Below are 24,295 nucleotides of genomic sequence, written 5' to 3'. Positions count from 1 at the left end.
CAAGTTGCGATTATAGATAGTGAAACTTAGGCATTTCACATCCAAATGCATATTTTAAACCCTTCAAATTAATCACTTTGTGGGTTTTACTCAAATTTCAAAACACTGTCCTCAGGCCACCACCTGTACATAGCTTTAGCCATCACCTGTATTTGCAGATTTTTGTTCCTTTGAAGGTACGTTTAATGTTTGAGATGGGCTAAGAATTGGGTTATGGGTTGGTCTGCGAGATATGTGGTTCTGTGTGAAAGGAAGGTGTGACCACAAAGTACTGCCACAGTGTCTGTTGTAAAGCTCAGCTGTGAGTCCCTGGGGTAGCTCCAAATAGGAAGGTGCACAGATGTTTGCACAATGCTGCCTCCTTGGAGTCTCTGCCATTTATCCCCTTTCAGTGTCGTTTTTAAGACTTTGTTTCCAAATACACTGTATTTAAGTGGCTTTACAGTTTAATTTTCCCATTTCCAAAGACATTTTAGTAATGCCTTTAGTTAGTCTTTTAGAGATGAATGTACAATTTCCTTTGGCCTTTGAAATACTAAAATAGCCTTTAGGACCTGCATTATTGTCATTGTGGGTGTGCTGAGCTCTGGAAGCTCGAGTTTAGGAACCCCTGGGGGATGGGCTCCCTAAGTGATGATTTTTTTTAAGATTTTATTTTTAAATCTCTACTTAAATTACTTAATGTGGGGCTCGAACTTAAAACCCTGAGATTCAAGAGTTGCATGCTCTACTGACTGAGCCAGGCTAAGTGATGATTTTAAAGAATGTACACATATACACACAGACACAAATACACAGCTCGTTGCTAAACTTGTCTATCTGAACCAGGCTAATCTCGCTGGCTGATTACTTGTGGGGATACTACAGTGGCTTTTGTTCTTTATCAGAAGCAGCTAGGAGTTCTTTTAAAACATGGATTCTAGAGCTCCATCTCTAGAGATTCAGATTCATTATGTTAGTGTGGGACCCCCAAGAATCTATAATGTTTGCAAGTGACCCAGTTGAATGATGTTGGTAATCCCATGTCCACAGTATGAGAAACTCCAGTGTGTAGTGGGCTTTGAGATTGAACAGACTGAGTATTACGTGATCTTGGAAAAACTGCAAAGTTACTTAACGTCTGTGAGCCTCGGTTTTCTAATCCTTTGAGAATGAGAATGGTGATAGTTCCAAGGGGGAGGGTATTATGTGGGATGCAGTTACAATACATAAAGCGCCCAGCTCTGTCGGGCACATATTATGTTAATTACCTATTGTTGGAAATAAAGGATACTCTGAACTGGCATATTCATCAGAGGGAGTATATGACTAAACTAACCCCTGAGGATAAGGATCCCACTTAATACTTTTTTCTTGTGTTTTAGAGTTTAGAGGACTTATGTGGGGCACATGGGTGATGGCTGCCACTATGTTCTGCTTCATGCTGGTGGTTATGGTACAGCCTGTAGTTCCAAGTTCATAACACGAGATTTGCCTCTCTCTTGTTGTCTCTTACACTGTACCTTAGGCCCGTACCTTAGGACCTCTTCCTCTTATGTACTTGCATGTACATACATACCCCGCCCCTCCCAAACCCACACACACACACAGCTGAGCTTGTCCTCAGGAGCTGTTTGAGCCCTAGCTCTGGTCTCATCCTGTCCCCTCAGGTCACTGAAATGTAGTGACAGTGGCCTATAGACCTGCCCTGCTAAGGCCCAGGGACTCTCCATACTATAAAGATGGCCTCCGCTTTATTGCACCTATAGGGAAATTAGGGTGTCAGTTTTCAATTGACAGATCTAGGTTAAGTTCTCTTTCCCCTGTGACCACAGGAACCTGAAGACAGGGTGCACTGTGCATAGTCATTGGTCCCCTGTGAAACATTTTGTCTTGGCCAACATGATCTTAATCTTCCTGGAAGACAGGCAGCCCAGTTTTTACAGAATGTTTTATTCTTATTTGTTTTTAATGTTAGCACTGAAAAATAATGCCCTGCTTTTTGGCCCACGGTGCTGTCAAAACAAAACACTTCCTGTATCTAGGGTATAAGCATGTTTCACGAGTACCCAAGCATGTTGCTGTTTTTCGTTTTCATCTTCCCTTTGTAACTTTTGAAGTGGAACAACTTTACATACTTCTCTTTGCTAATCATTTAAAATTTTAATTGAAAGTTCTGCTTTTATAACATGAGCTCTCTTGGCAAATGCATGAAGGTGTGCCTAATGTAATTCTAGTTTCGAAGCAGTTTTAAAGCAGAAGAAGCTTTAATCTTCAATGCCTTTGACGCTGGGCTATTAGATATTTTTAGCATACAAATTATGGTGAGCATGGTACCAAAGGGCACATTTTTTTTTGTTTGGTATATTTCCTCATTCTTGGCTTGGTAATTATATTGGGATAATTTAGCCTTGGACTACAAAATAGATGCTAGGTTTATGTTCTTATTATATGGTAATGCTTCTGTGTTTGTTACCTGACAGAATGTATAGCTATGTTTTAGGAATTGATCCCCATGATCCCTCTCCCTACAGGCCCTTGAATCTTAATAAAAAGAAACACGTGGGGAAACAGAAATCAGAGATGGAAATTCTAAGTGCTCAGGGACTATAGAAATCTCTGAAAAGCCTTTTTTATGTTCATTTTGAGTCACCAAAATCAAAATAATGCTAACCTTGTAGCTACTGCTTTTGAATATAGCTTTATTATGGTAGACTATATAAATAGCTTATTACAGTTCCTTCTTCCCAAGGATAAGATTTTAAAATATTTTCCAGGATACTTTGTAAACTAAATGTTTTCTTTATAAGTAATCTCATGTGGACTAGAGGGAAAGATAAGAGACACAATGACACCTCTTTTTTCTGATTCTTTGACTACTTCTTGTGAATCTGCAACAGCCTGAACAGCCTCTAAAAATCCAGCAATCTTCTGCCTTTAAAAACATGATAGCACATTAGTTAAGACAGAAATAGCCAGGATTTTAATTAGTGCTTCAACTTTTAAGCTAAAAAAATTCATTTGGGTTGATATTTTTGATTTTGGCAACTGATTTTGAGGGGTTGTAATTTTTTTTAGCCCCAAATTTGGGAGTGATATTGATGCCCATTTTGAAACCTTGACAAACACAGAGATATTTAAAGAGGCAGAAAAAAAAAAGTCACTCATAAACCAGAGGTAGTGATTGTCTAATGCCTCACCTGCATGCCAGTTCCTGGCTCCTGAACAAACCTAAAGGCATCTTTCACCCTGAGCATCTTAGTTGCCACCTGGCATTGTGGATGTTGCATACTGGTCTTTTTCTTTACTGGACTCTGAGTTCCTTGAGGGAAGGGGCTGCCGTAATTTTTATATCCCTAAAATCTAGAGCAACATAGGTACTCCAAAAGGATTATTTAAAATGAATTCCATGCATTTTAACTTCACAACATTTAGTTACATAGAGCCATTGCCATAAGATCAATATTTATTTTCTTTGAAACATCTACTAATATTTTAAAGAGCATTTTGTATTTTGAACCTGTAATATATGGACACGATAAAACATTAAGACAGTATAAAAAGTATGTGTAGTGGAAAGTGGGTGTCTCTTCCCTGTTTCCCTGTCCTGCACTCCTCTTTGGACGGGAAAGCTGCTTTTCTATTACTTTGTATCTTTCCAGAGACAGTTTGTGGATATACAAGCATTAATACAAATTATCTTTTAAAAACCTGCAGCTGGGATGTAGGGTAATAGTGGATATGTGAGTGAAATGGCCCTTTTGGAAGGCGTGTTCAGCAATATCTATTAAAATTGAAAAATCAAGCCCAGCAATTCCAGTTCTGGCATTCTGTTTTAAAAATAGAAATACCAGTGTGCCAAAATATATATGGAAGGATTTTTATTAATGCATTCTGGTGGTGGCAAAAGAGAAACAAACAAAAAAAGGAAAATGAACAAAGGGAAAAAAAGGAAAGGAAATAAAATGAGTGCTGTCAGAGAAATGGTTGAATAAACTGTGATACATATGTGCCATGACTGTGGTACAATCCTTACAAAGATGAGGTTAGATCTAATTTATTAATTAGTTGTCACGGAGGAACTTTCTCGATATATCATTTTGTAAGAGAAGAAAGATGCAGATTACATTGTACAGTATCTCCTTTTTCCAGAACAGTGATAAACCCTGTGTGACCATGTGCCTGCATATTTATGTGTGATGTGATAAACATGCGGAAAGAGAGAGAAGGGAGGAATTAAGTCAAAAACACTTTCTAAATTGTTTCTTCTTCTCCTTCTTTTTTGAATATACCCTTGAATTTTTCCTGGTGGAATAGGTATCATGGTCAAAGAAGTGATTTTCCAGGTCTACTTCCTTTCACTCCTTCTATGAAGTGGCAGTGGGTACTTCAATCCTGACTTAATCTTATTTTGTAAAGGTTTTTATCTTCTGAGGTCTGAGTCATCTGAGGCAGAGCGTCGGAACTCATGTAGGGCAGCTAAATGCTTTGTGCAGCCCATGCATCTGGAGTTTGAAGCCGCCAGGGAGGGCGCCGACCCCGCCAGTAGCAGCAAACAGCACCATGGAGGATTTCCCAGTTAGCTGCACTGCAGGTGGAGAGGCTGGAGAAGTGGCAGTAGTGACCCATGTGGGGAATGATCAGAGGCTGGGTTAAAGCCCTGTAAGATCAGAAAACAGAATTGCTGAGAGTTATGGAAGAGAGAGACAGGTGAGAGTCAGACAGTAACTGGAGTATCTTGCCAGAAAAGTGAGTTCAGTGGAAGTGATGAGATGCTGAGGGTTAACAAGGGAAAGACAGTTTGGAGAAATGATGTTCAGATATCTTTTCCGGGTTTACGTCTCAACACATTCCTTTGTTGCCCGTCACATTTATCTTCTTATCCTTCCCTGGATTCATGTTTCTGGCAGGAAGGAGTGGGAGGTAGATGCCATTCAATGGGGCCTTGAAAAGTACTTAAAGAAATGGCGTCCCTGCTCTCTCTTTACAGAAGTGCCTAAATGATGACTTGAATGGGTATAAAGTAAGCTCTGGGGGGAGAAAGCTAAATTGCTATTACCAGAATCTTAATTTTTTTAGTCTTGGATTGAGAAGGTACTGTATCTGCTCATACATCTGTAAAGGAGTGCAAAACCTCCCAGGGCATGGACCAAAGAAATATAAAGTCTTATGGAAGGTGAGGGCAGAGGGGGCTCTGTGTGTTTGAAGCAATGTATGCCACCATCCTCTCTGTCCTTGAATCTACTTACCCCCACTTCTATATAGTCTCATATTCAATTAAAAATTTCTAGTTCATTAATTTTTCCAGGTTATGCCTTTACAGAGATGTTATTTTTTGCCAAAACATTTTAAAATGTGATATCCCAAATGAGATATACCAGCAAAATCCTATCCCTTCATTCTGGGCATAATACTTTTATGAATGTGGCCCTAAAGCATATAAATGCATACTCCATTATTATTGGATTCATAATGAGTTTATAGTTTAGTTAATGTGTGCACCTTTGGTAAACCACTCTTAGACTTACATTGAGCTTTATAGGTAAACCCATCCCAAGCTTTGTTCATGCATGCTGGTTTTGTGTCAAGTCTCCATTATTCTGTACAGAATTTTAAGTTTTCTCGGATCCAATTGTAAGACATCATACTTTAATCTCATTAGATTAGTGTATTAGCTCTATGATAACTGCCTATAAAGAGATCTTTTTCCATCTGATTTTTATTTAACTTACTAGTTTCAGGAACCCTGAAAATGGAATAAAAGTGCCATTGAATGGAAAGAAGGTAGGAGCTGGAAATGGAACTGGGGCTTCTATTCCACTCTTTGCTGATTTTGACCTTCGGAAGTCATTCACGCTCCTTGAACTTCCATCCCCATACTCTTTCCTTAGTACAAAATGGGAAAATCTTTATCTCGACAAGCTTATTATGAGGGTAAAGTAAGTCCATACGTGAAAAACATGTAATACAGAGTTTTGCAAATAGTAGGCACACTGCTGATGAGTATTAGTGTCTTAAATTCATTAGTTAAAACACTGAACAGTGTGAGGCCCTGGATCATACCCCCACAGTTGGTCCAACAGGTAGATAATGAGCCCACTGGTGAGCATGCTTTGAGTTGACTTTGATTATTTGAACAGTTTTGAGTCCTCTATTTTATTTTTCTGCTCTGGCTCTCCATTTTGTCCAGAAAGCCATAGGAGGTATTGTCGTAGACTTTGGTGAATTCCAGGTGCTCCATGTAAGGATATAGGAAATTATTCATGATGTCATATTGTACAAAGAAAGGGCAATACGTTGAAGTGTACATATAGTAAAATCACAGTTGGGCAAGAATACTATTTTAAAATGAAGTAGATGTGACCACAGGAGAAAAGAATAAGACAACACACTATAAAGTCAACACTATTTTTTTTTTTTTAAAGATTTTATTTATTTGAAAGAGAGAGAGTGTGTGTGAGCACAAGTGAGGCAGAGGGGCAGACAGAGAAGCAGACTTCCCAACGATCAGGGAGCCTGATGCTGGGCTCAATCTCAGGACCTCAGAGTCATGACCTGGAGCTGAAGGCAGACTTTAACTGACTTAGCCATCCAGGCTCCTCGAAAGCCAACACTATTATTACATAAAAGGGTCTCCTTAAGGATCTTTTGACTTATTTGTTCTTTCTTCTGATGTCAGAGCTTATTTTCTATCATTTAGAGAACACTTAAGAATCTGTCACTTGTACCAAGCTTTCTTTGAACAATTGAAAGCAGAAGTTATTTTTTCCCCTTTACTTTGTGCATTTTATAATAGAGTTCACTGTTTAGCTTTCACTGCGGAAAATCATTTGTGTTAATGGCGTACATCATTTGAATGCCTGTAGATTCTCACGCATCTGCCTTGGACCCTGAGAAACTCGCTGGCATCTGCTTTTTCTCTATAGAAAGAGCGGAGTAACCACTCTCCTGGGTCCTAGCATAGGCACATTGCCTTCATGGGCCCTTTCTTCCATGAAATTATTACTGGTCATATTTTGTGACTGTGATAGACAAAATTCAGACTGGATTCATTGTTAATTATATTCATTTTCTTTTCTTTTGACCTTAAATGAAAGCATTTTTTGAGTGCCCTTCAAAGTATCCTGGCCTTGTGCTTTGTATGCCTAAAGGCTGAGTCACCCAACTCACAGACTCCATGGGGCCCATCATTGAGAGCCCCCACTGCACTTTGAGGTGCATGGGATTTCCATTTTGTATCCTCATTTACTCTGAGAACATTGGATGGTCTTGATGGCTATCTAAGAAGTAATCATTGCCTTTAAGTTTTTAATACATTCTTTCTATTCCTTCTCAGGTTACTGCACCTTAGTAGCCTTTCCCAGATTCTGTGCAGATGTCTGGAAAGGAGGCTTTTTTACCTCCCCAGTTAACTGCTCTGGCTCATGACATTGATGCTGCATTGCAAGATTGACTTTGGAAACATGTCAGGGTTAATGCTTTGCTTTCTCATGGTAGGCTGTTTTATTTTATTTTTTATTTTTTATGGTAGGCTGTTTTAAAAACTAAAATATATATATATAGTGTGAAATTGTCCCCACCCCCTTTTTGAATGGGGCCAGTCAAAAGCGTTTAGGCTTTGTCAATGATTATTTTGAAATAAATTTGTTAAAGGAAATATAATTACTACACTTGTCATGAATTGAAATACCACTTTCTCTTTGTTCTTCCCCCAGCAGTATATTTCTAGGTCCTGTAAGAATAGCTCATCGACTGTTAAAATGTCAGGTGGCCAGTAATGAGTACAGATCCTTGACAAGAAGAACACAGCTATCGAGGGAGGAAAATTGCAGAGGAGTTGGGGAGGATACAGCAATAGCAAAGGCTCAGATGCCAGAGGGAGACCAAAGAATGTGGTTAAAACTCGCCTCTTGAGTGTTCAAACACCAAAATAAAGGCCCACAAAAAGCCAGAGAAAGCTCACTCATTCAAGTAAACCCTTGGAATGAAAGAGGTCAGGGCAAAATAAGATGAGGTTTATTCTACCAATCTTTCTGTAGCCTGGAATGTTGTTGGCATTCCCATTATCCTCCTAAGCAAGTGACTGAGAGCAGTGAAAGTGTATCTTCCTAAAGGTTGCCAGGGAGGGCAAGTTTTCAGTGATTGTATGGTTGCTGGGCTAGTAGGTAGGTCCTGCTAGATGCATGGACAATGGAGCAGTTGGTTCACATTTTGATTGTGGTTCACTCAGGATTATTAGACAAATGGTCTCCTCCCTGTTGCTGGCAAAGTTCTGAAATCTCATTGACTGTAACTGAATTCTCTCTCATTCCATTTTTTTTTTTTTTCATTCTGGGTCCTGGTGGCATATGCTTCTTCATAATGCAAGGGAATATTGGCTTCATGGAGAATTCATTCCCTATGATATCTTGTTCTTGCAGACTTTTGATCCACATGTGTATTCCAGGGAGATGTGAACTCATTCCCATCAGTAGGGAAGGCTGAGGCCAGTTAGGGGCTGAGCCTTTCATGTGCTGGGGGAGGGATGTTTAAGCAAAACCTGATGTATGATGCATTCTTTCACTCTTGCAGCTCAGCCACCACAAATACACAAAAATAGATTGGATGCTAAGATTCATCTCCCAGGTTCAAACTTTATGGTTTCCCAAATTCTCCATCTTCCCTGATCTCCAGTGTGATCAGAGCTAAGCTATGGTCATTTGTTCTCTGAGGTTCACTTCACTCAGATATGTCTTTTCCAGCTCACAGTGTTCTCATCTAGAAGGCTTACTTTTTAAATTTAAAAATGGAACAAGAGCTTCTATTAGCATGGAAAATATTGATAAGACTCAATTAAAGTTCCGTATTTTAAAGTTCTTTATAACTCACAAGGAAGGATATAAAGAACTTAATGTATTACAGCATATATCCTCATAAAAAGCCAAGTTGATGATACTGTTTGCCTCACTCTTTTCTCCCTCCTTCCAGTATTCAAGAAAAGTAATACTATTTTGTTATTTTTATATTCAGGCCTTCCTCTTTTTTCTTCTAGTTCTCCAGGGGATGTGACATCATGTTCTAACTTGAATTTTGGATGCTGTCTTCTGACCCCAGATAACCTGTAGATTGCTTTGCTGTTTCTTGCAAATACTGTACTTGGTGCTAGTTAATTATAGGCCAAAGTGCATATCACAAGCTGTTATCTAAGAACCTTTGTAAATTTTGAGTGGGAGGAGGAGAATATGTAAGGAAATGGTGCTTGTAGAATCTTAGGGTCAAGAAGGCACTTTCTAGATGAACCATCCTTCTGATTCATCAGTTTCCTTCATAAAACCATACAAAGTAGTTACCTGACCTGTATTTGCACAGAGGGTTCACTCTATTCCCAGAGGACTCTGTCACATTTTAGCTCAATATATAGAGGGACATTTTTCTTCCTTTTTTCCTGCTCCCAGGCCATACCAAGCAAGTCCAATTCTTTGACCATATGACAAGCCTTCAAATATTCATAGGCCATTTGACTTGATGTTCCCTGCACATCTTCTCTCCTGACTCACTTTCAGCTCTTTGTGGGTTGTGACCAAATTTTGCCATGAGGCTGTGTGATTCTGTACTGAGCATGTTCTAGTATCCTGGGAAGTACTAACTTTTGCCTGGCAAAAAGTTGGAGACGACGGTGCATGAAGTTTTCCTTAGACATTTGGTTTGTGTGGTTTTTAGGAATGCTTCATAATGATTGTAGGTTCCAAATCTTGAATCTATAGTCGGGTTTGAATGTAGGGTTTTCTGGGTCTACATGGAGGAGGAAATGTTTGAAAAGTAACCAGGTTCAAAATTTGGCTGCCTTGCCTTAAAAATGTGCTTATATAGGAGCCTGCTAATTTGGGCAGCCAGTCAGTCCTCTTAGTGCTGAGGAGCCTGGATGCCATGTGAGTCTCAACCTCTGCTGTTCAGTGAGCTCTCTGTACTGCCACAGTTTTGAAAATTACCGCTGGGAATTGGCAGACAAGTCATTGGTGTGGGAAATAGGGAGTCTTATAAACATTATAGGTATGCTTTCTGTCTCTGGAGGTATTGAAACTGGGTAAGTTGATAGCGGCTTCAAAAACAAAGAATTTTTTTGGCCAAATAGCATTAGAAATTGTACTGAGTATTCTGAAATGGAGCAGTAGTCATTGAGGGAGATGGAAGACCATTATAAATAGGATGGGAGTTGGGTTCTTTGTTTATAAAAGCAGGACTTGGCTGTTCATCAGAATCACCTGGATAACTTTATAAACCAGTGTGCATCAGCCCACTGCGAGCTCAAACTCCCTGAGGGTGGAGTCTGGGAATCTGAGGCTTATGCAGTAGACTAAGAACTGGTTTGCAGGGGCGGGTGGGGGGCAGGAGATGGGCCAGCCTCTGGGATCCTAGACTAGATCGTCTTTAAGCTATTTTAAAATTAGGATTTTTATATTCTGTTGATCTACTTTCTGTTTTTTATGGCATATATACTTTTTTATTGCCTGCATTCTTGTGCTCCCCTTGTCTAGTTGTTGCTGGCTTCTACGCCTTTGAGCAACTTACTGGCTACCTGTCCTGAAGGATTTTTCAAGCAGAGGAAGAGCATGATCACAGTTCCATTTCTTCTCCTTGCTCATCTGTGATGACAATTCTTTCCATCTGGGGCTGCCACCCCCTCCTGCTGACATTCTGCCTGCAAATGTACATGTACGCTTGCTCAGGTGTGATCTTCGTATAGCATCCGGGTTGTACATTCATCCCTCTTTTGGTCTCCTGATCACTACATCTGGCCAGACCATGTGTCTTGGGAAGGACCCACTGTGAAATGCATCTGGATTTTTAAAAATTTAAACCTAAAGAAGCTACACCATCTCCCAGCCTAGAGCCTCATTTTGATTTATGTTTAGGGTATAGGGCTCCTATACCCTAAACATAAGCCAGTTTGAAATGAGAAGGGATGTCCAACCACACTCTGGCCTAAGATTGCAAAAGGAGAATAAAGGGGAGGCCCGGGTGGCGTAGTGGTTGTGTCTGCTTTCATTTCAGCTTGAGGTGTGATCCTGGGGTCCTGGGATCGAGTCTTGAATTGGGCTTCCTGCATGGACCCTGCTTCTCCCTCTGCCTGTCTCTGTCTCTGTGTGTCTCTCATGAATAAATAAATAAAATCTTTTTTTTTTTAAAAAAAGGAGAATAAAAAATTCTCAATTGCCATGGATAATATATTAAAAGCTTTATTTATTTATATTTTATTTAAATTCAATTAACATATAATGTATTGTTAGTTTCAGAGGTAGAGTTCAACGATTCATCAGTCTTATATAATACCCAGTGCTCATTACATCACATGCCCTCCTTAATGTCCATCATCCAGTTACCCCATCTCCTCAGCCCCCTCCCCTCCAGCAGCCCTTAATTTTTGCCTTATGATTGAGTCTCTTATGGTTTGTCATATGAGTGAGGTCATGTGATAATTGTCTTTCTCTGACTTATTTTGCTTAGCAAGATACCCTCCAGTTCCATCCATGTCGTTGCAAATGGCAAGATTTCATTTTCTTGATGGCTGAGTAAAATTTCATTGTATTCATGAAAGCTTGTATTTGATAAGGTGCATTGTTCTGAAGGTGCTCATATATCGTCAGGCTCCCACATTCAAGCCCACATCATGTTTGACTTGCCCCTCAGTTAGCAGATCTTTAATTCAAAGCAACTGTAGGACAAACATGTGGGGCAAAGGGAAAATCTTACTGTATGCACATTTCAAGAGCTGTTCACATTTGTCATTACTTTAAGCTAGTGTTTCTCAACCTTATTTTCTTTATCAGCCTCTTGGCCCTCCTTTGCTTCCACCCCCCGCCCCCACCTCACAGGAGCCTCTTTAGACATATTTTGCCTAATTGCACCTTCCATCATAAAATTTTAATGCCACAGATGTGCTATGAACCACAGACCATTGTAATAGCCAAGACTTTAAAAATACCCAACCATTAATTTTCATCCTCTTAGGGACTATATTGCCCCCGCAATGATTGTATGGTTTAACCCTGGCCTTATCTCAGGCAAGATATACTTTTGTGGTTCTAATAGGCAGCCAGGATCGAAACCCAGTAGTCAAAGCCAGTGTTTCCAAAACTTGCTTGATCAAAAGAATTAACTGGGAGCACTGGTTAAACTATCAGATCACCAAGCCCTTCCTCCTGAAGATGGTGCATTAACAAGTCTGAGGTGGGGCCTAGAAATCCATATACTTAACAATTTGCCCAGAAATTCTTAAAATTTGAAGTGTTTGGTGCTCTCCATTCTGACACAAGAGCTGCACCCCCTCCTCCCTGTTTCCTGACTGGAGGTTGGGGGTATGGGGTTGGTGTGGCTTACAGACCATAGATATACTCTAAATATCTTGAATTAGAACTTAGCATTCATTTTCTAGTAAATATTTTAATAAAAAAAAACAGACAAAATAGTGTTAGGCCACTTCACTGGACAACTGTGCATTGGATATTTATTGTGTAGTAGAACTGTGGTAAGTGTTCCAAGAGACACAGTAGTGTGGTTGTTATGGTTTATTACCACAGGGGCTTATTCGTCTAGTGGAGGAGCACAGACAAAATGCTTTGGAGGAACAGTTTTAATTTTGCCTAGGTAATTGGGTAAAGAGGCTTGAGAGAGGTTGTAATGTTATAAAGAGATTAAGATGTTGGTAGTGGAAAAGGGTGTTTGGGACAGTAAAGGCATGATACATGGTAAGTGATTCACTGGGGCTAGAGCATGGGGTGCATAGGTCTGTGGGTGTGGGAGCTGAACTTAGAATGACCACTGGGGCAGTTGTGGGGCAAATGGTAGACAGGACAGGATGCTGGACTCGCAAGCCAGACAGGCTGGGTATGGGTGTGGCTTTATGTGCCATGTTGCCTTTCTAAAGTTCAATTCCCAATGACTGACTGCTCACTGGGTGGTTCTTCTGGTGGCATGACATATAAGGAAGCACTTTATAAGCTGTCAAAAGCTACAAAAATGTTGATAGTATAGAGGATACCCAGGTTAAGAGCTCCCTGAATATGAAATTGAGTTTCTACTTCATTCTGAAACTAGTGGATAGCCGTTGGAAAGCTTTGAGAGGACACGTTTGTACTGGTTGGGGGCGAGTAATGTTGTTCCTATGCATATGGACGTGCATTCCTGGTTTCCACCTGTGACCTACAAATGGCAATTTGGAACATAACCCATTTGAGAGTTGGAAGCTCTCATTTTAAAGGCCAAGGAAAAGAACATGGGTAATCTGTGTCACCTGCTTTCTTCCCTTCCTTTTTCATAATTAGAATCAATGACTGTTAGCACTGGAAGGGAGTTCAGGGATCTAGTTGAGTCCGTTTGCCATCTTGTGCAGGGCCAGAACTAGAGGAGTCCTGCCTCAGGGCAGCATCCTGTGGTGCTGAGCCTGTCTGTCATGGGAGCTGTGGGCTGCCCAGCGGTCTCTGATGTACTCAGCCCTTACTCTAGGTCAGACCTTCCAGCTGTCTGGTCCCCTCCCACTGTGTGTTTCTTTTGTGCCCAGGTCAGACCCACCCTAAGTCTTGATTAGCTAGCTAAGCACTATCTAGGTTACTGAACTTCCCCGAATACAGCTCTTTCATGTAAGTTTCAGTTTACTTTTTTGCTTTATTTTGTTTCTAATGATTTGATGAAACAGTTGTTTTGAATTTACTTGCTGTGTTTGGATAGTAGCTCAAGTACTTGATAGAATGTGGATTACTGGACTTGCTAGCTCATACTTAGGTCTTTTCCTGAGGCTCTTTAAACTTTTGGCCCCAGCCATCTGTTGATTTATGTGTATAATGCCTTTTTGTTTGTGTTCCTTCTCTGCTTTTGAAAATGAAAGAAGTCTTCAAATGTATTGACATTCTTGTTCAGCATTGAGCTCTGTCCTACCTGTATACTCCAGAGGCAACAGGATTTATCATTGGATCTAAAGGTCTTACATTTGAAGAGTCTTACTAACTTGGATATGTAGGAGGGTGTGTTATGTGGCTATGCAAGAGTCATTATAGCTAACATTTATTAAGCATTTCTCACATGCCAGTCAGGCACTGTTCTAAACACTTTACCTGTATTCGCTCATATAATTATCACTACAGATCTGTGAGAAATAGATGCTATTATTACCCCCTTTTACAGATGAGGAAGCCGAGGCATGGACGTGAAGCAACTCATTTGAGATCACACAGACAGCCAGTAGATTAGGGAATTGGAATTATAGACCTTGGATTCCACAGCGCTTTTTTGCCCTACTGTTTATAATAGACAGGTAGACACACCCATGTAAACTGAGTCCAGGTATGTAAACTCTCTGTGCTCCAATTTCATTACTTGTGTGAAATTAAAGTGGTTGCCCGGCTCAGAGTTACAGGATTAAATGAGATTATGTATGCTGAGTCCCTAGACTAGCACCTCGCACATTAGAAGCATTTCCCATTAATTCTAAGTTCACATTAGAGGCATTTTAGAGCTGCTTTTACTAAAAGTAAAGTGTTGGAAAGTTCTTGAAATTAGACTTTTCAAAGTCTACTCTCATAATGTAGCATTTTCTTTTTTCTTTTTTTAATTGAAGTTTGATTTGCCAGCATATAGTATAACCCAGTGCTCATCCTATCATGTGTCCCCCTCAGTGCTCATCACCCAGTCACCCCATTGCCCCTGCCCCCCTCCCCTTCCACTACCCTTTGTTCCTTTCCCAGAGTTAGGAGTCTCCCATGTTTTTTCACCCTCTCTAATTTTTCCCACTCATTTTCTCTCCTTTCCCTTATAATCCTTTTCACTATTTCTTATATTCCCCGTATGACTGAAACCATATGATGATTGTCCTCCAATTGACTTACTTCACTCAGCATAATACCCTCCAGTTCCATCCACATAGAAGCAAATGGTAGGTATTCATCCTTTCTAATGGCTGAGTAATATAATGTAGCATTTAATTTATTTTATTTTATTTTATTTTATTTTATTTTATTTTATTTTATTTTATTTTATTTTTTTGCATTTTAATTTTAAATTGCTTTAACCTATACATAAGAGATATTCTTTCCTCAAAGAAGTCCTTGATGAGTCATCCCTCAGGATTGCCAGGCTGTGGAGGGTGATTCCAGGGAGAAAAGGAGGCAGTGGTTCCAGGTCAGGGTCAGCCCTCTTTGGTACAGATGATATAGTATAGTGAGCCACAACATAGATAAATGAATTCTAGATATCTGGGTTGAAAGCTACACTCAGCTGGGATTAGGAGACTGGAGCAGTAGCACAGAAATTTGGGAACACAGAACTACCTCAGAACATTGCATGCAGCATGGTTCATGCCATTCTGTCTGGACCCTTGGTAGCTGTTGCTTATTTCCTGGAAGTCCAGGAACTGAAGGAATGCTGTTGTCTCTTATACTTTATTTTGGGATTCGTTCATTTCCTTTAGGATTCCCTCATTTCCTTTTTCTTGAATGTTTCTCAAATGTTCTTATTGATCTCATGTCACAAAGAGATTTCTGACTCTGAGAACTCTTGAGGTGATGTACTGAATGAATGAGTTCTTAGTTTGTAGTCTTTATCCCGGGGAACCAGCAGATCAGCAATACAAGCACACTGCCAGAACTTTTTTGAAGATCTTTGTCACAATGAACGAACCATGTCCTTAGACAGATGTTGTGGTTAGTAAGTGGAATGGTTCTTTGTGTGGCCCACAGGCCACCATCCATTATTGCTGTACATTCTTTTTTTTTTTTTTTTAATTGAGGTGTATATTCTTATATTAAATGAGTCCTAGGAATGTCAGTTTGGCCTCTTACCTAAGTAAACAGTAAAAATAAACAGTAAAAATAAAATTTAAAGAATGTCAGAAGGAGCAGCTTAAAGATGTGACTCTGAGAGGGCTTTGCCTTTCCTCATCACAAAGAAAGCAGACTTGTTAGACTTTAGCATTTAATCAGATGGAACTGCAGACCATGGGAGTCGAGCAGAATCAGTTGGACACTAATGGTTTTTCTTGTTCCTTAAACAGTAGGGCAATTCAGAAAGTTTTCAAAATTAGGCCTTGTGTTTGTGGTTCTTCATCTGGATTAATATTAGAATTTAATATTTAGTTCATTTTGTGGGGCTAAAATGTGGCAATCAGCATGAGCTGTTTTGTTTTTGCATAACTGTTTGTGAGTTGCTAGGGAGTCTACTCTCATTTTTTTTTTTCCATTTCATCTTGCTTTTCACAACTGTTTTGGTCAGCCAGTAGGAAACAGTGTGAATTTAGTGTGTGTGAGAAATTTAAATCAGAGAGGACTTAGTTTGAAGATGCAAGGCTGCTCTCTTAGAGGAGCTATAAATACTTTGAAACATAAACATACCTAGGTGGAGAGACACTCTTCTCCCCAAATTACTAAATCACACAATTTTAATCTTAAAATGTGATTGTGGAAATGCCAAAATGTATGTTGTAGCTCATGTGTATTTAGAATATGTAGAAAATGTTTTAGGACAAGTTAATCCCTTCTGCACTATTAAATTCTGCAGTGATCATTATTATTTTTTTAAAAGATTTTATTTATTTATTCATGATAGACATAGAGGCAGAGACACAGGCAGAGGGAGAAGCAGGCTTCATGCAGGGAGCCCAATGTGGGACTCGATCCCCGGACTCCAGGACCGCGCCCTGGGCCGAAGGCAGGCACTAAACCGCTGAGCCACCCAGGGATCCCCTGCAGTGATCATTATATTTCTAAATGGCTGAAATGTGGTTAGGCCCTAACACTGACTTCTTAGCTTCTGCAGACATCAGGTTGCACATTTAAATTGTTTGAAGTCATGTGAGACTTCAGTAGTTATGTATCTGATACTTGGGTTATTAGTTCTTTTAATGTCTGCTATATTCTGCTTGATGATGAACTCCTGCCTCTTCTGGAAAAGTACCTTGGCAATTCCTTGAAACCAACTCTCCAAACTAAATATAGTAACATTATGACTCCCACTAGAGCAGTTTGTTAGAGACGGGTTCATGGCTGCAATATGCCAAAATGCCATATGTACTCCATGGTTAGTGAGGTCCTTCCCTCCACCCTTGAAGGTCTCTTGATAATGGTTTAAAACAATTTGGTCATCTTGAGCATTACCAGCTATGAGACACACTTCTTCTCTTTCCCCTTTACTTATAATTAGTACACGCTGAAAGTGACATTAAATGTTGCCTTAGAAGGTCATGTGCCATTCTTGAATGATCGTATGCTGGTAACTCAGATTAATTTTTGAAATGCTGTGTCAGTGACTGAATTCTTCCATTTCTTGCTTGCTATCCAGAAAGATCAAACGTTGACTAGGGAGGGTATCCATTTATTGCTTCAGGAAGTGAGAAACATTAACTAATGGGCAGTCTAAGATATTCTGTACTTTCAAGACAAGGGCCCATCTCTTTTCTTAGCTGAGCTTGTTACTTCAGAGGAACTGTTTGTTGATCCAAAGATTGGTGTATTTCCTGGGAAAATTCAGAAACAATATTCCTAACATAATTTCCCTGAAGAATCCATTCTTATGAATGGATTCATAGGAACCTTTCATAGGAATCTGATTCATAGAAATCTTTGATCTTATTGGTGTGGCATGACTGATCATAAAACAGCCTAGTTGACTATTTATTTATTTATTTAAAGACACATTTTTTAAAGAGTTTATTTATTTATTCATGAGAGAGACACACAGAGAAAGAGGCGGAGGGAGCCTGACGCGGGACTTGATCCCGGGTCTCCAGGATCAGGCCCTGGGCCGAAGACAGCGCTAAACCACTGAGCCACCCGGGCTGCCCCCTAGTTGACTTCTTAAAATTTAACCTGAAGGAGCATAACATGTAGTTTATGACAAGAGACATTTATTATCCTTATGTAGCATTTTGTGCCTCGTTTATTGTAATTTTCTCTTTTTCTCCCTTGTAGTTTAATTTACTGGTTTTGTGTCAGCTCCTGGGTGTCCCTTGAGAGTAAGGACTACATCTTGTTTGAGTATCTTTTTCTTCATTTCAAAACTCTGCATAAACTAGGCATAATATATATATGTAATATATATAATATAGCTGATTAACACTATTAGCTTAGATAAATTGTGTTGAACCCAAGACAGATGTCCATTAAACACATTTTATTCCATTTGAATCATGTACATATATATTGAGTACAATATATGAAAAATTCAACCTTATTGAGTATCCTGTGCCAAAATATAAGATCACTTTTAATAAACTTACTTGAATATCTCTTTGACTTCTTTTGGAAGAACTTTTTTGGTATGTAAACTGATTTCAGGTTTTGCTTGAAGATAGAGTTGGTTCAAGTTTGAAGGAAAAACAACCCTTCCTTCAGATAAATAGAATCTTTGGCTTTCTGTGGTACAAAGCATCAACACCCAGAGGTTGAATGATCCTGAGTCATTGAGTTTAAGTTTTTTTTTTTTTTTTTTTAATACCAGAAAATTTACCTTTTTTTTTTTTTTTTAAGATTTTATTTATTTATTCATGCGAGTCACAAAGAGAGAAAGAGAGGCAGAGACACAGGCAGAGGGAGAAGCAGGCTCCATGCAAGGGAGCCTGACGTGGGACTCAATTCCAGTCTCCAGGACACTCCCTGGGCTGAAGGCAGGCGCTAAACCGCTGAGCCACCCAGGCTGCCTGAAAATTTACCTTTTAAAAGTAGTTTTTTTCCCCTCAGAAACCAATATTGCACTGTATGTTAACCACCTAAAACTTAAATAAATAAATTTAAAAAAGTTTTTCCCTAAAAGTCCATTATGTATAAGCAAAGTAAGGATTATACTGTGTATACAAATTTAGATTCTTTTTTGAGAACCCTAGAATACATGTATTTATTTGTATTATTAAATACTCATCAGAAACAGGACTTTTACATTTTTTATTGAAGTATAATTTACATACAATATTATATTAGTTTCATATGTATAACATACTGAATTGACAATTCCATGCATTACTTGATACTCACCATAGTAAGCGTAGTCACCATCTGTAACCATACAACATTATTAATTCTATTCCCTGTGCCGTAATTTTCATCCCTGTGGTTTATTTATTTTATAACTGGAAGTTTATATCTTTTAATCCCCTTTATCTCTTTCACTCTGCCCCCCACCTGCCTCCCCTCTGGCAATCATCAGTTTGTTCTCTGTATTTAAAAGCCTGATTTTTTTGTTGTTGTAACTTTTATTTTCTAGATTCCATATGTAAGTAAAATCATATAATATTGTCTTTCTCTTATTTCACTTAGCATTATACCCTCTAGGTCCATCCATGTTGTTGCAGATGACAAGATCTCATTCTTTTTTGTGGCTGAGTAATATTCCTGTGTGTGTGTGTGTATGGGTGTGTGTGCACGCACACGCACGCATGTGAATGTGACATCTTCTTCATCCATTCATCTACCAATAGACACTCAGGTTGGTTCCATATCTTGGATATTGTAAATAATGCTGCAATAAACAAACATAGGGATACATATATTTTTTCAAATTAGTATTTTCATTTTCCTTGGGTAAATATCCAGTATTAGAATTACTGCATCATATGGTATTTATATTTTTAATTCTTTGTGGAAACTCCATGTGGTTTTCCACAGAAGCTGTGGCAGTTTGCATTCCCACCAGTGTTGCACAAGGGTTCCTTTTTTCCCCACATCCTCACCAACACTTGTTTCTTGTCTTCTTGATATTAGTCATTCTAACTGGTGTGGAGTGATATCTTGTAGTTTTGATTTACATTTTCCTGATTAATGAGTGAACATCTCATGTGACTGTTGGCCGTCTGGATGTCTTTTTTGGAAAAATGTCGATGCAGGTCCTCTGCCCATTTTTTAAATCAGCTTTTGTTTTGTTTTAGTGTTGAGTTGTATAAGTTCTTTATATATTTTGGATCTATAAAGGTTGGAGGTACAGATGCATCTTTGCAAATGTCTTTTTCCATTTAGTAGGTTGCCTGTTTATTTTGTTGATGATTTCCTTTGCTATGCAGAAGCTTTTTATTTTGATATAGTCCTAATAGAGAAACAAGATTTTTAGTGGCCATGTAATAGTTCAGTGCTTGAATTTATTACCTTGTGTTTAATTCTTCCCCTATAGTGTTTCAGGTTGATATTTTTTTCCTACTTTGTCGTATTCGGCCCTTCTCTGTGCTCAATCCAAGTCTTGACAAGTCTCTATCTGTGCCATTAGCATGTCCTTCCATGTCCTTGGCTTGTCCACTCAGGTTCTCAGTAAAGTAATGCTGTTCTGATTTATGCTGCTTTTAGTATATGTGCTACTGAAGCAAGCACATAATTAATCTTCATTTTAACAAAGGTTTTTCTTTTCTAAATCATTGCTAATACCACTACCAGCCTCACCTATTCTTCTGGTCACAGCACAATAAATAAAATGTTCCTGGTTTCATGATTTTCAAAGTGATTCACTCCTGAGCTATTTTAATTGTTGGTGGTGGGGAGTACCCTTAAGGCATTAATATCTTTGTTAGGGTCCATTAATGGTTATAGCTTGATGATGTATGAAAGCACCTTGACAACATGCAGCTATGTTAACAAATGAGAGAGGATAAAATTATTATTAGTGGAGCCCAGAGACAGGAAAATTGGAAAGGGAAATATTTTAAGCAAAGTAAATGTAAGCATCTTTATTCTAAATGCTGAAGTACAGACAGCAGTGCTCAGTGGGAAACTGATTTGCTTCTCTGAAATTTGATTTACCTATGACCTTTTAGGGCCATGTAAGGACAAGAGCCCACACTTTTTTCTTTCTTGCACAAAGAAGGGGTACCTGTGCTGCTAAATCATGAACCAGTTTTAAAAAATTATATTTTAAAACCGGAGACTTTTTGCCTGTGATCTGTTTCATTTATTTGCCAAATAAATGGGCAAGGAAATATATTTCTTCCTGCTTCAGACTATAGAGGAAGTGGTTAGTTGTATTGAGGAGTTAAATAAACCTTTATCTCCTTTCATGTTTATTACCTCTTACCTGGTCCATGCAATAGTGCATGGATATAAGCTTTCAATTTTGTAAGTCAGTGTTTCAAATTCTTAATTATTTGTGACTTTCTTTTGAATACAGTTCTAAGTTTATCTGAAGATTGTTTAAAAAAAATTGCCAGTTCAATAGACTGAATTTTTTTTTGAATTTTACCAGGACTGTCCTGGTGCTGGGTGATACCTTCCCCCGTGCCCCTACACTGGACCAAACCTTTTTTCTTTATATGCTCTTTTGCTATATCATATTATAAACTTGTTTCAGATTTCTGTCTACTGCTTTCCCTGTCTTTGTCAGCCTTCCCCTTGCCTAAGGCTTTATCTGGAATTACCTCGCCCTGCCCATGATCCTCTAAAAGTTGATTCATTTTCTTATCTGTCTAGATTACTTTCCTTTTATGTCTACTCTTTTGGCCTGGATCTAATAGGCAGCAACACTACTTATGTGCTCTTACATGCTGGTTTCATTAGCATGCCCTTTCCTTTCCCTTTCAACTCATTAATCAAGACGAAGTACCGTATTGGCACAGTTTTACTCCTTATCCCTTTTGGAGCCTAAAACTCCCCCTTTCCCTGACTTTATTTTATTTAGCTAATTAGAATATACATTCCCAAATGTTTTTTTTTTTTTTTCCAGTTAGTTACCTGAGTGTGTTGTTATTCTGTGATTTTCCAAAGTGATCATGTTTTAGAATTTTCCTTAAAGAATGCTATTAACCGGCAGCAGTGTTAGGGAAGCCACTAAATGTGGTGGAAGCCTCAGTTTTCTTATCTGTTAACTAGAGATCAAAAACTGGGATTCAACTACATAAGGTGTTTGGGTGTCCCTCACTTAGTCTTTTATTACCAAAAGGGATTCCTTCTTCATTGGTGTCTGCCAATCCTATCCTTGGTTTGACATCCTTATTGGGATATGACTCATATGCTATATATACAGTTTACCCATTTAAAGTGCATGATCGCGTGGTTGTTAGTATAGAAGTTTAGAATATTCTTGTCATCCCAAGAGAAACCCCATAGCCATTAGCAATCATTTTCCATTTCCTAGGCAACCACTAATCTACTTTCTGTAATTTTATGCATTTTTAACCTCATGCTTATTGTATTGTGTACTAATAGGATTTTCATTTTTCTTAAGGTACACTGAAGGTATTTGGAAACGCAATCCTATAAGTTTTGGAATTAAAAAGAGCCCTTCAATCATTTGATGTTTTTTTTTTTTTTTAACAAGGGTACAAAGTGATTCACCTAGGGACATTCCCATTGCGTAACACTTTACCAAAGCGCGCGCGCGCGCACACACACACACACACAAAAGTCCTGTTAACACTTCTTTCATCAGTAGTTCTCATTTTTGAGTGTTTGCTAAAACTCTTTCAAATTCAGATCTTAGATGTGAAATATGATTATTTGAATTCTCTGCGAATCACAGACAACTGATTCTATCACTATTCTATCACTATTCTGTGAATACTTCCTGGGGATTTCCCTTTACCTATATCTTTCTCACGAATCAAAAATCTTAGCCAAAGTTTGCGCAATAAATTGTTTTATTTTCTGTTTGAATTTTCTTTAGAAAAGTCATTGCTCTGTGATCGAACATAGAATTTTCTAGGATAGTCTATCCAGGTTTTATATATGTTTTTCTGTGGCATAACTGAGGTTCCTACCTACTTTGTAGTAGGCCATTTAATCTACCAGGTTTCTCCCATCCCATGCCTCTTTTCAGTGTGAATTTTGCTGCTGCTTCCATCTACCAGTACAGACTAATTCTCCAACCCCCTGAATGTGGCAAAAATGACAGCATGCACATTTCAGGGCTTAGGCCTCAAAAGTCCTTGCAGCCTCTTCTTTTGCCACTTTTGAATTCTGTTTGGAGAGCTTCATGTAGGGAAACCGCTGTATCATAAGGGAGAGGACAGAGGTTGTGTGGCAAACAGGTGCTTAGCTGACAGCTGGCACTAATTGCCAGACTGTACGAAGAGGGCCAGGGTGGATCTTCCAGCCTTTCTGACCCTTTAGCTGACTCTAACAGTTGCATGAGTGAGCTCAGATGAAAGCAGCAGAGGAACTGCCCTGCCATCCCACAGAATGTGAAAAATTAAAAAAAAAAAATTGTTTTAGAATTTGCGATGATTTGTTATGCAGCCAGAGTTAACTGATACATGTTGGTATCAACATGGTGGCAACATTGAGATGATTAAAGAGTGTAACCCCTGTAAAGTTCTTAGCCTACTGCCAAGCACAGAGAATTCCTTAGTAGATGTTGACTGCTATATCATATTGCTGATAACATTATCCTTACTGATGCTGTTTTTGATCACTATGGTCATTTTATTTCTCCTCGAGGTATAGTGTCATTGCTTTTTGTTATCATTAACTATGATGAGTTAAAGAATTTGATGTTCTTGGTGCTGATTGTCTAGTATTTTCCTTCCTGATTAGTAAGTAGTTTAAAACTTTAGAAACTATTCTTATTGTGAAATAAAATACATAGCAAAATGCATAGGGTATAAATGTACAGTTTATAACAAATTATAGAATGAATACTTGTAACTACCACTCAGGTTAAGATATTTAACATTGCTTGAATCTTAAAAAAACAAACAAACAAAAAGGGACACCTGGGTGGCTCAGCGGTTGAGCATCTGTCTTTTGCTCTGGGTGTGATCCCAGGGTTCTGGGATCAAGTCCTGCATCAGGCTTCCTGTGAGGAGCCTGCTTCTCCCTCTGCCTGCATCTCTGCCTCTCTGTCTCCCATGAATAAATAAAATCTTAAAACAAACAAATAAACATTGCTTGGACTCCAGAAGTCCATCTCATACCCTTCCTGATCATAGTCTTCTCCCTTACACCTACAGGTGGCCACTAACCCAATTTCATAGGAATCACTTCTTTGCTTTTCTTTATAGTTTTTACCACCTCTGTGTACATCTCTAAACAAAATAGTTCAGTTTTGGTGATTTTTCAAGTGGAATAATATAGTATGCTTTCTTTTGTGAAAGTTTCATTTGCTTAATATTATTTCTAAGATTCCTTCCTATAATGACTAATAGTAAGCTTTTATTTTGATTGCTATGTAGAATAAGGTATATTCCCTCTCTGTTAGATCTACTGATGGATATTTGAGTTATTTATAGTTTTGGGCAATTACAAATAATTTTGCCAAGCACATTCTTTTATGTATTCTGGAATAATGTGAGAATTTTTTTAAGAATAAGTTATATTAAATAAAAGAATAAGTTATATACCAAGGAATAACATTTCTGGGTAATAAAGTTACAGTAACTTTTTAA

At 38.6% G+C, this 24,295-nt stretch overlaps 1 protein-coding gene across 4 annotated transcripts in view; it reads left to right on the top strand.

The window, feature by feature from the left end:
- The window catches only part of LRRC1 (leucine rich repeat containing 1), a 129,506-nt gene that overhangs the window by 17,871 nt on the left and 87,340 nt on the right, over positions 1 to 24,295 (top strand). The window contains exon 1 of one of the 4 annotated variants that reach the window (XM_077903637.1): positions 15,503 to 15,650. The exons of 2 other annotated variants lie outside the window; for them this stretch is intronic. Coding sequence is in view for 1 of the 2 variants with exons in the window: in XM_077903636.1 (XP_077759762.1) it covers positions 15,643 to 15,654 (12 nt within the window). In the remaining variant the exon portion in view is untranslated. Of the gene's footprint in view, positions 1 to 15,502; positions 15,655 to 24,295 lie in introns of those variants that run through there. One more of the 4 variants, XM_077903636.1, reaches the window with a different exon arrangement.

This window comes from Canis aureus, chromosome 7, assembly GCF_053574225.1.
Source record: "Canis aureus isolate CA01 chromosome 7, VMU_Caureus_v.1.0, whole genome shotgun sequence".
Classification (NCBI taxonomy): domain Eukaryota; kingdom Metazoa; phylum Chordata; class Mammalia; order Carnivora; family Canidae; genus Canis; species Canis aureus.
This window is presented reverse-complemented; position numbering and strand designations above follow the sequence as displayed.